General features: G+C 45.6%; 1 protein-coding gene across 1 annotated transcript in view; it reads right to left on the bottom strand.

Annotated features, from left to right (window-relative positions):
• SYCP2L (synaptonemal complex protein 2 like) overlaps positions 1–12,877 on the bottom strand; it is a gene marked incomplete at its 5' end in the record, with an annotated part of 320,901 nt that overhangs the window by 153,933 nt on the left and 154,091 nt on the right. The window contains one exon of the mRNA XM_082258962.1: positions 4,839–4,899. Coding sequence (XP_082115088.1) covers positions 4,839–4,899 — 61 coding nt within the window. The remainder of the gene's footprint in view (positions 1–4,838; positions 4,900–12,877) is intronic.

Genomic DNA, 12,877 nt, shown 5'->3' with positions numbered 1-12,877 from the left:
CGCTCATTGACAGACGTAGTCCTGCTTGATTAATATCAACTCGGGACGTCCCAAAGCAGTGCCACAAATGAGGGGTGGGATAACAGAAATCAAAATCCAGAAGGCCCAACCGGAGCCAACCAGAAGCATCAAGGACTCATCGAGCAAAAAGATGAGACCTAAGTGAAAAAACCCAACCAACCCTAGAGGTAGACCAACGGTCTCCTCAAATTGCGGCCTGCAAAACCTTGCGGCCAAATGAGGCATCCGACGATGCCATCACATCAACTTTATAAAATTTTGTAAAGGTATGAACCGACGATCAAGTAATCGCCTTGAAAACCTGGACCCCTGACGCCTGATGGTGGAAGGCCCAGGAAACACTAAGCGCCCGAATAGAGTGAGCCTTAACAGGGAACGGAGGATTCCGACCCTTACATAGAATAAGCCTGTACCACCGTCTGTCTAATCCATTTAGAGATAGTCGCGGCAGACGCAGGCAACCCCTTTCTGGGGCCATCCGTGATCCCAAAAAGTGAATCCGTTTCACGGAACGATTCCGTAGTCTTCAGGTATACCCTGATTGCCCGAACTACATCCAAGGAATGCAACGCTCATTCCTGAGGATGATTGGGCTTAGGACACAAGGAAGGTAGCACAATATCTTCATTCAGATGAAAATCTGAAACCACCCTAGGAAGAAAGGATGGCTTCGGGTGAAGAACTACCTTATCCCTATGAACCACTAGATATGGGGAATGGCCTAGAGGATCGCGGGCGCGAGCCCCGTTGAGCCAACCTGCCAACAGATCCATATCCGAGGTGCCCCAATGAAGGGACAGCTGGTGAAATACCTCTGGATGAAGAGACTATTCCTCTTGATCCAGAATCTGACGGCTAAAATAATCTGCCTGTCCACCCCCGTGATAAATATCGCGGAGAGAACTGGAAGAACTGTTCCTCCAATAAAGAATGTTGGCCACTTCTATGGCCGCCAGGGCACTCTTGGTGCCCCTTGGTGATTGACATAAGTCATGACCGTGGCATAGTCCGATTGGATCCGAACCGGACTGCCCTGGAGCTGCTCGGTCCAGTAAATCAGACAAAGTCTGATCGCTCTCAGTTCCAACACCTTTATCAGTAACCTGGAATTTATCAGAAGAAATTACTTCCCCTGGCTGAGCATCGGAGACCGAAGCCACCAGACCAGAGCCTCCCTTGTCTGCTCGCTCAATCGGATCCGATTGTCCAGGGAATAGGGATTCCGATTTCATATGAGAAGAATCTCCTCTTTGGAGAATTTGGGTATGAGACTGGGCAAACGGTACTGCCTTTTTCCTGGGCATTGTGAACAGGTTCGACTCATAGGTGTGCGCAGCCTATTGCATTAGGGTGTGCACCCCCAAAGTTGAAATACACATGCATGTGTTTGCCTACATGTACATGGCCCCGATACATTACTCTCCCTGCTGGCAAAGTGAAATAGAAGTGTGTGGCACTTCTCTTATGGCAGAGCAGGTCCGGGGGAGATCTTTCCCATCTCCTACCAGGCAAACAGAGCGATAATGCTAATGTGCCCTAGGTGATTAGGGTGTGCCCAGGCACACCCATCACACCCTGTGTGCACGCCTATGGTTCGACTAGAACTCTTCCAAGGAATGGGAACTACCACTGCTTGTTGCATCAAGCTGTTCCCCGCAAAGCTTTTTAAGCGACCCGGGGATGTCGAATATTGGAAGGGAAGAATCGCACAGGTGGAAGTGATCGAAACTCGATCTTGTATCCCGACCATATGACCTTGCGAACCCCTTTATGCGGGATTCTGGAAAGCCCTGGATCCGGAAACCGGTGAAGACGTCCCCCCCACCCTAGAGATGGGTGGGGCCCATTCTGTCAATCCAACGAGATAACAGTGGCTTTATTTAGTCTGGAAATCGGTGAGTCCACTATTGGTGGTACCGTCCATCTTTGTAATGAGGGATTCCTCAAAATGACAGCGCCTAGCAATGCGTTTGGAAATAGCAGGGGCTCGTTTTGGAAATAGCAGGGGCTCGTTTACGGAAGACCCCATTTGGGCAAGGGAAACCCTTCACCATTTTGGTAGGCTTGCTAGTACCAAAAAAGGAATAGGAGTCTCAGCTACCTCTGCCGATGTAACCTCAAGATTCAAGGTTTCCCGGCAATGACAAGCTCAGAATCCGTATCTGAAGTATCAGATGACATAGGGGTAGGCGGGGGTCGTTCTTCTTAACCCCCGTCCCTGACAGGCTACCTCCTACCCGGGATACGAAAGACTCCAAAACTGCTGATAATGCATCATCACAAGTGGGGTACTGGAGGGTCCTGCGGCCCCCCCCCCCCGAGGGGATCAGGTGGGGATACATGAGTGGCAGGGTTCATGTAACAAGACACTTGCCAGCAAACACAAAAAAATTAATTGCAAGAAAAAAACATTTTTTTTTCTTCTTTAATTTAGTCCCCCAGCGCAGTAGCGCCCCTCAGTCTACCTGCTTGGACCCTTCAGAGAGAGAGAGAGACCCCAAGGCTCACCTGATGCACAGAAGTTTCTTATCAACCTGCTTCCAGCACTGTCTGTTACAGACAGGAAGTCTTTGGCTTGCTTTCCCTGGGCCAAGGAGGCGGCTCCGCCCCTTTACACGCCTTCCGGCGCCTCCCAATTACTCCACGAGGTGTTTGGTCACCTCAAACATGGCCGCCCCCATGCTGGAGACACGAGGCTACGCCAATATGGCGGCCTCTTGCGATCTGCAGGAAAATGGCGGCGGCCTGTGTAGGATAGCGGCGGCTTGCAAGCTAGCAGCGGGATGTGTGCATTCGGCCTGTGCGGCCTGTGGAAGTGCCTCGGCCTGCGGGAGGTGTCCTCGGCCTGCGGGAGGCTGTGTGGCCTGTGGAAGTGACCGGCTTTCTGGAGGGATGGCGATCTGTGGCTGCAGTAACTCAGGCATAGGCATCGGCCTGTGCACACACTAGACAGGTAGGATACCTCTATACCTCAATAGTAATGCCTTTTAGTAGTCTGCCACCCTTACAGTATATAGTGACTTTAGATAGTCAGCTCCCAAACCAAGCCTCCTGGTTTCTATTCACAAAAATCACACTCAAATTGGAGGATCTGTGACCTGTTATAGGATAGAGGGGAGACCCAGAAAACCGAGTGTCCGACCATCCCAGAGAGGGGCCCGCGTCCACCAACAACCCGACAGGGGGAGAGGGGGAACATTCTACTCACCATACCGGAACCAGGCGGGCGCCAACTCCTGACAGAACCCCTCTCCACCGGGGTGGGGGGGCTGTCGACCAATACGGACGCCGTGACTCTGTTGGTCATTGGCGTCGAGGCGAGACGTTTAACTCGCAGGGTCAGTCCCCGTCCAGTAGGACTATGTCGTGGCCGACCCAGCGCGGAGCTATGGCCTGCACGCGCTCGTAGGCTGAACTGGGGTGACCACTGGATCTCAACATCCAGCCCGTCGCCCAGTTTCAGCGTACTTGCTTGAAGATCTCACAGGAACACTGGAGAAAAAAAAAGCTGTCTAAAAAAGTATTTCTAAAAAAAAAAAATCTTGCCAGGACCGAAGATCCTAGCAAGGAATCTAGGTCCTTACTCCTAACTAGACAGAAAAAAACTGATTTGCTGTAGCAGGAAGTGAGAGGATATACCCTCTGGGACTGCCCCTAGGGTGTGGCCAGAACGTTTTCTTTCCTGTCTAGTCCTACTCCTGTAGAGGGCAGTATAACCCGAGTTGATATTAATCAAGGAGGACTAAGTCTGTCAATGAGCGACAGAGAAATTTATATTTATATATATATATATATATATATATATATATATATATATATATATATATATATATATATATATATATATATATATATATATATAAATATAATATACACACACACACACATATACCTGAGTGGAATATACCTGAGTATCTCCATGATAAATATGGAGAACCCCCCCCCTAGACTTATCACCAAGTCAGACTTTGTAATTAAGGCCTTTTTGATGGTGAAAAACTGGGGAGCCAGGAAGTTACAATTTAACACAAAATCAGACATAACTGCAGGATTGAAAATCATCCAATAGGGCACTTTAGCAGCAAGTAGCTTCATGCTTCCTTCTCCCTTAACCCTAATGGACTGAATCACACCAGGAGGCATGCGTTATGATGCAACCACAAAGTATTTACAATTTTCTTTTTTTTTTTTAACTTTATTGAATGTTAAAAAAACGTTATCCATTATTAAAGTCCAGGGGGGGGGGGGGGGGTGTGAAGTGACCAGGGAGTTTTTTCTGTCATCTTGGAATGGAGGTGGCTGGGTTGCAATGTCAGCTGGGTGGGGAGTGTATAGGTAACCTAATTTCTTTGGAGGCTAGGGAGAAAGTAATTGGCACTCCTGGCTGCAGAGATGAGAAGCTGGCCGATCTCCCGCCAGCTGCTTCCATACAAAAATGTAATGCAGACAGGAGAGAAGCCTGAGTGCGTTTTTTTTTCCCTTTCCAATTTTTCTCTGAGGAATATCCTATGATCCTTCAATGTGAATCATAGGTTTCCTTACACAGGACAGGGCTGTGCAACTTCCGAAGCATTCCAATTCACTGTTTCAAGTAGCTGCGGGAGACCACCATAATAAGCAGAGAAATATTCAATTAATAAATGCATAAAACATAATATTATTAAACAAATGAACATGAAATGTATCATTTTCAATAGGTATGACCAAGACTGTTTTATTTTCTTTAGACTGTCCTTGTCTTTAAATTTTCAAAAATTGTAAATCATACAAATTGGCGAATTCTGAAGATATTCTAAGCTAAACCGTAGTAAACCTACCTTTTTTTGGTCAGTGAGAGATGCTCTTGTTGTTGGCCTTGAGGGTGTATGGACAGGTGCCCTAGACAACAAAAAAAAAGAATGGAAATGATCAATTTTAAAAACGTTAAGAGCACCCCATCACTGAGAAGGCCAAATGTAATGAAAGTGTTCCCTTCTGTTCCATCAACACGCGTTACAAGGTTTGTCTAAGTTGATCAGAATGACAGCCCTTTTACAAATCTTTCCTTGTATGCTTATGTCGGGGCTAGCACGCCACTGGTACTTTTGATGTAAAATTTTGATTCAGTTTTAGTTACAGTATAGTCTTTTGAATAGAATGACATTTTAGTTTTAGTCGTATTTTAATCATCTGAATTGTTTTAGTTTTCGTCATTTTAATGGACTACAATCTCCATTTCCTCTTTTCTCTGAGACCCACCTGTCTGTTAAAGCTCCAGCCCACTGACTATTGGCAAGCTGTATTGGCTGAGAGACGCAGGCTCCCTCTGCCTACCTGCTGCCTAGGAGTACTGGAATGATGCCCTGCAAACCACAGAACAGCAATTCCTCCGCCAGTTTAGTGTCTTTAGTGCATGTAACCGGCTCCCCAGAAGGTCTAGTTCTCTGCTTTGTGCACTCCCTCATCCCCAAGTATAATACACTCTACCCTGTGCATTCCCTCGCTCCCATTTACTTCCTCATCCCAAAATATAATGCACTCTACCCTGTGCACTCCCTCACTCCCATTTAGTTCCCAATCCTCACTTGTAGGTCACCTCTCCATCTTCAAAGTATAATGCACCCTGCCCTGTGCACTCCCCAACTCCCATTTACTTCCCCATCCCCACTTCCAGCCTGGCATTACAGCCAATAGTTTACAGGTTTTTTTTTTTTTTTTTTTTTTTATTTTAAAGTTACACTTCTGTTTGTGAAAAAGCCATAATTTTGTTTGTTTATGAAACGTATTATTTATAAATACATTATCTATCATAATGGCTAAATTTGTGTCTGTAGTGCATGTTCAAACCTTAATACCATAAATAACATTTTATTAAGTTTTTACTCCGGTATTATATAACGAGTTTAGCAATGCTAGAGAAATGTTTAAATAATGCATTACAATTTAATTAAACCAATTCAATCTTAGTAGACTAAACGATTTTTTAGCTAAGCAAGTTCTGCTTGATTATGTAGACCATAATAGTTGGCTTTAATTATATATATATATATATATATATATATATATATATATATATATATGGCTTTAAAATATTTGAGGTGATTTTCAAATTTATAAAGCAGCAAGGATCTCAATTTTTGTGTATCCTGAAGCATATCTTGTGTGAGTCGGGGATCTGGGTTGGCTTGATTTTGTTCTTTTAAAGTTATGGAGCTGAGCAAGTCTGCTTCTCCCTCTGTTTCTTAACCTATGAAACCATTTTAATTAATACCCCCTCATATATACCTTACAAGTGTTCCATAGAGTAGAACAACTCATACCTGGGGGGTACGAAGTTTATCATCAAATTCCGTAGTAAATCGGAGTGGTACCAATGTCAGCATGCGGAACATTTTGTATAGACCTTTTAACAGTTAGAAGAAAATCAATACGGGAAAATGAGGAGTGTGCAGCAGACGGAAAGGAAGTCCTTCTCAGAACCATGGAAGCAACGCTAGATATACAGCTCATATTTTTGGAGCAAGGAGATGGAGTGGCTAGGTCTTCTAAAAAGGAGTGAAGGAGTCCATGGTGGGGTTCAGGACCGTGTTAAAGTCTTCACCAATGACCAGAGTGCCTTGCTTTTCCTCTAAAGCTTTAGCTAGTAGTGGGGCAAAAAAATTTCCGCTGTTTCGTGTTTAGGGTGTAAAGATTGACTAGCGTGAAAACCGCTTGGTTTGGTTCACAAATAAGGATGATGTACCATCCTTGGGGATCCTGAATGGTGCGGATGTGGCGAAATACGACAGAGTGACTGCAAAAAAGACCCCGCAGGCTTTTTTGGGGCTGTTGGCCAAGTATAGATGATGGAAATGTTGAACCAAACGCAGATATTTGTGGGCAGCAAAATGTGTTTCTTGAGCAAAAACTATATCTGCTTTGAGAGAACAGGCTTCCTTTGAGACTGCTGCACATTTAAAGGGGCTGTTGAGGCCTTTAAAGTTCATAGACCTAAACCTCAGAGGCAGATTGGTTATTTTCAATTGTATAGGAACGCGTTGTAATGAGGAAGACAAGGAAAAGAGTATCTGTTGGATGAGAGTTTCGAAATCCGAGGAGTGGAACTGTGTGCAGAAGTATTATTCAGGTAGAGCACATCTGTCGATCTAGGTGGAGAATCCTTAAGACCAGAAGGCAATGCAGATAACATCAGTAAATCAGGTCCACTTATGGTGGGTGCAGCATCTTGGTTAATGACTGGGTGGGTAGAAGAAACTGGAAAAAAGTCAGGTAAGAAAAAAAGCAGGGAGTGGGGGGTGGGGGTGGTTGGATGCCGAGATGAGCAGATGTGTGTAGCTCAGCTCCTGCTCCTAAAATCCTGTCAGCTGTGAGCCTTGGTGGAGAGAGTCCCGGCCATCAGTGAGAGAGTGTCTGCTGGGTGGCGTATTGTTGGCATCCAGCCTCTGTGTATTTGTGTGAGGAGAGGAGGATCAGAGGACACTGGGGAGAGCTGGTGGGATCCCTTGGAACGCCAGGGACCCGTGGCCATGACCTGGAGGAGGGCTGGGGAGAGCCCTTGGAGCATCGAGGAGCTGCAGTGGTGGTCCTGGAGGTCTGTGAGAGCCTTCTAAGCATCAGGGTGCCACAGCGGTACTGAGGGACACCGGAGCCCAGGGCATCATGACACGGAGGAATAATGGCGCCGCCACACAGCCACAGCATCCCAGTAAAGACAAGAGAAGCCAGGTGGCAGGCCAAATTGGAACAGTATGCACAAACACCTACCAATACACCCGTGAAATGGAGTGCAATCCACACAACAGCAACAAGCCAAGGTCTTTGACAGAGTACACAGACAGAAAATGAACCATCCCTGAAATAAGTCCTGCAAGCAATCAACACATTAAGCCATCTTTATTTGAAATGTCTGACCAGCTTAGGGCATTAAAGATCTATCTTTTTTGAGACCCGATCTACAAAAAGAGAACGAACGAACAACAGCCCTAGAGGAGAGAATCAGTGCAGTGGAGGATGATCTCTAAACCCAATGAAACAGAGATAAAGAGAATGTAAAAAAGTGAATACATATGTGTTTAAGAAACAGGACATCGAAAACAGATTGCGCAGTAACAATGAGGATTGTGGGCCTCCCTGAACGATGTGAGGGTTCTAGTCCTATAGAATTCTTAGAGAACTGGATTAAAGAGATTTTTGGAAAGGACACTTTTTCAAAGTTTTTTTCAATTGAGAGAGCACATAGTAGTCTAGAGGGTACCAGACCTCTATCATCAGGGGGTCAAGCCCAGGTCCCTTCTTATAAAGATGCTTTATTAGAAGGACTACCATACCCTGAAAGGCCAGAGAGCTGAAAGATAACATTTACAACATTTACAACAGAGCTAGGGTTTCCATTCCGGATTTTTCTACAGAACTTCAGAAAAAGAGGGCCAAGTCAAATGCAAACTGCAACAAATAAAGGTGCCATATGCCATGCTTTATCCTTCATGGTTGCAGGTAGCGGCCCTGGGGGAGACCCAGTATTTTTTTTATACCCTAGCAGAGGTGATGGCATGGCTGGAAAAAAAATGAGTGCGGACTTAGGCTTCCTAATTGATTGATCTTTGCCTTTTTACCTTTTTGTCCTTTTTTTTGTCCTTTTTTTTGGTTTTGAGTGGGAATAAGGAGCAACATATGAGATAGGGGAACAATGGTTGTGTTTCCCCTTTTTTGAAATGTATATATATATTTTTTCCTATTCTTTTTGTTAGATTAGTGAAATGTTTGGGAATTTATACACTAAGGAAAATGTATAGCTCACTTTGGTTAAATAGAATGACCACTTTAGATGACCCTTTATAGGCCTAATGAGGACCGGAGAAGGAGTGCCTGGAGGTTCTACAGTGAAATCGTAGAATACAGAGGTACTCTGCCTACAGGAGACAAACCTTACTATGGATACAGTTATTCAGTTGAGACGTAGGAATTTCCAGACCCAATACCATTTCGGTCTACACCTCATATTCTAGAGTTGTGAGCATCTTGGTGGGATTCAGGGTATTCTCCTGCAGGCACGCCATTATCAATGAGAAAGACTGATATATCTTTCTCTACTGTTCTATTGAAAGTAGGATATGCGTTTTGGCCAATATATATATATATATACATACATACACACACACACACACACACACACACACACACACATCATATATATACATACATACATGAACATATGAGCAAGGACATAACATTTTATTATGACAGGACACAACTAGCTATTAAAAAAACATATTGCAACAATTTACACACTCTAATGCATATACATTTTCTATTTATTTTGCACACTGCTGGTGCGGGTACTGCTGGCAGTTGCTGCTGGTGGGTACTGCTGGCGGTGTGAGGAGTCGGAACTATACAGTAAGCAGTGGCTTCTTCACTGACAGCTGACACTGCAGCCAAGATATCGCACTGTCAGGGAGCCGCACCGCAGGCCAAATGCGGGAGACTCCCGCACAACGCGAGGCTCATGGGAGACTTGGGATGTCGTCTGAATGCTTGGCTGGGGCCGATGGGCAGGTGGGGCCCCTGGGCAACCCAGCATACCCATGCGGTAAAACTGCCCTGGTTGGCCCTACTGGTCAGAGTAAACTCATCCCCCACTATAATACCCACTATTATGACAGATTCAGCCAGAGTCACACACCCCTGAGATTGTGGATGCGTTCAAAAAATATGATGAGGGACTGTATAGTTCATTGCAGGAGGATGTAGAAGGGTAAATGTGGGAATTCTTTAGAGGACTAGAGATCCTTACCCAGTGGCGTCGGCAGGGGGGGGCTGACCTGGGCTATAGCCCCGAGTGTGCTCCCCAAAAGCCCCAGGTCTCCTGTTGCTTTTTTAAAATGATTAGCCCCGAGTCCCAAAGCCTGGGTTTGGCCGGGGACTAGCGGGGGCGGGGAGAAGGGGGCGGAGCCTCGGCGGGAAGAAGGTGAGTGCCCATTGCCCAAGTGTGTGTGATGGGTAGTAGAGGGATGGGGCTGCTGCATATAGAGGAATTCATCTTTCCCTATTCTTTCTGCAGCTGCTGAATAACTGATTCTCCTCCTCTCCCTCCTGCAGGAAGAATAGGGGAAGATCAATTCCTCTATATGCAGCTGCCCCATCGCCTCCTATACAACTTCTTTTGCTGGCTCACCAGTGCTCTTAACCCCCCCCTCCAGTGTTCTAATCCCCCCTCAGTGCTCTTATCCCCCCCCTCGGTGCTCTTATTCCCCCCCCCACCCTCAGTGCACTTATCCCCCTCAGTGCTCTTATCCCCCCCCTCAGTGCTCTTATCCCCCCCCCCTCAGTGCTTTTATCCCCCCCCCCTCAGTGCTCTTATGCCCCCCCCTCAGTGCTCTTATGCCCCCCCACCCAGTGCACTGGACTGCCCCCTGTTCTTTAGCCCTCCCCCGGTGCTCTTCAGCTCCCCACTGTGCTTTTCATCTCCCTCCCTCCTATGCTCCCTGTCCCCCCAGTGCTCTCCACCCCCTGCGCCTTCCAACCCCCCTGCAATGCTTTCCAAACCCCCTCTTAATACTCTCCAGTCCCCCACCCCACCGTGCCCTTCAGCTCCTCCAGTGCTCTCTGCTTCGCCTGTGCTCTCCGGCCCCCCTAGTGCTCTTCTATCTTCTATCATGTCCTCAGTCTCTGAGCATCTCCTGTATCATGTCTGCAGTCTCTGACCATCTTCTGTAACATGTCCTCAGTCTCTGGCCATCTTCTGTTTAATGTCCTCAGTCTCTGACCATCTCCTGAATCATGCCCTCAGTCTTTGACCCTCTCCTGTTTAATGTCTGCAGTCTCTGACCACCTCTTGTATCATGTCTGTAGTCTCTGACCATCTCCTGTACCATGTCTGCAGTCTCTGACCGTCTCCTGAACCATGGCTGCAGTCTCTGACCATCTTCTGTAACATGTCCTCAGTCTCTGGCCCTCAGTCTCTGGCCATCTTCTGTTTAATGTCCTCAGTCTCTGACCATCTCCTGTATCATGTCCTCAGTCTCTGACCATCTCTTGTATCATGTCTGCAGTCTCTGACCACCTCTTGTATCATGTCTGCAGTCTCTGACCACCTCTTGTATCATGTCTGTAGTCTCTGACCATCTCCTGTACCATGTCTGCAGTCTCTGACCATCTCCTGTACCATGTCTGCAGTCTCTGACCGTCTCCTGTACTATGTCTGCAGTCTCTGATCGTCTCTTGTATCATGTCCTCAGTCTCTGACCCTCTCCTGTTTAATGTCTGCAGTCTCTGACCATCTCTTGTATCATGTCTGCAGTCTCTGACCACCTCTTGTATCATGTCTGTAGTCTCTGACCATCTCCTGTACCATGTCTGCAGTCTCTGACCGTCTCCTGTACTATGTCTGCAGTCTCTGACCGTCTCTTGTATCATGTCCGCAGTCTCTGACCATCTCCTGTACCATGTCTGCAGTCTCTGACCATCTCCTGTACTATGTCTGCAGTCTCTGGCCATCTCCTTTAGCAAGTCTCCAATCTCATACTCAAACTTAAACACATTGCTAATAATATTAGCTATCTATTTATGCTGAAGGTAGGACTATGCAGGGGAGGGAGGCAGAGAGTGCAAAAGGGGGAACTGTGATTAGAGAGACGGAGGGCAGACTGCAAGGGGCACTGTGATGGGGGGCTGTGAAATGTGTGCAATAAATATTCTTGAAAACATTACAAATTTTTGTGGGTGTTTTTACATTTTAAAGTTGGGGGGGTGCCAGATATAGGATCCGCCCCGGGTGCCAAATGCTCTAGGTACGCCACTGACTGCATGTGCTGTAATACATTTTCTTTCTAAAAAACCCCAGTGAGTCGGCGCACAATAGAAGAGATCTCAGAAGAAACTCAGACCGAGTCAACCAATCGCAGCAAGACCTCCCAAACTAAAATAAGAAAGGGGTCTCACCATAAATATGTACCAATGTTTAAGAATGACCAAATAAATAATCTATAAGCAGCTAAAAAATCAACTGATTGAAGCAAACAACATATAAAATCCAACTCTTGTAGGCTGATCCGATTCCTTAAAAAAATTCTTAAAAAATCCTTAAAAAAATTCCTATATCCGCCTAGGATATATGAAGATAGGAAAATATATCCAACTTATAGACAACTCCCAATCTATATTAAAAGACGTGTATGATGCGAATCCTAAAATTGATCCAATTCCTTAACACTAATCATAAATAAGTAATCTAAATATCTGTTCCCAGTGGATTTATGGCTTCTTTTCCTAAAACAATATGAGATGAAAACAGGCTAAATAGTCGCAACAGCCGACTGGATCGCAATACTAGTTTGTAATTCACAAATATAGCCAATATTCTCACAAATGAATCAGTGATGATGCATGTGTACCCAAAGATCGTAAAGCTGTTGCAACTATTTAGCCTTTATTTCATTCTTAAACATTGGTACATATTTATGGTGAGACCCCTTTCTTTTAGTTTGGGAGGTCTCACTGCGATTGGTTGACTCGGTCTAAGTTTCTTCTGACATCTCTTCTATTGTTCTCTAGTGAGAAATACTAGAGTTGGCTGCATGTAGAATCGGATTGAATCCGAATCTCAGAGTTATACATTTGTCACCAGCTGCAAAAAAACACATTAGAGGAATCCTCCTACTCTGATACACACGTGACAGCGCATATATCACCCTATACTTTTTAAATACATTTACTTTAAAGCAGTCCTAAACACTAAGATATACTCTGAATGTCTTTCAAACATTATTATTGCTTCTGAAAGCATTAAAATCTCTTATTGGGCATCTGCAGGTTTCTTTGGGCTCTAGAGCTGGTAGAGCAGGGGTGATATCAGTTTGTAGGCAGAGCTATTGATTGG

This window comes from Pelophylax lessonae (genome assembly GCF_965119305.1).
Source record: "Pelophylax lessonae genome assembly, chromosome: 5".
NCBI lineage: Eukaryota > Metazoa > Chordata > Amphibia > Anura > Ranidae > Pelophylax > Pelophylax lessonae.
The sequence above is the reverse complement of the archived record's forward strand: the minus strand, read 5'-3'. Positions and strand labels throughout refer to the sequence as shown.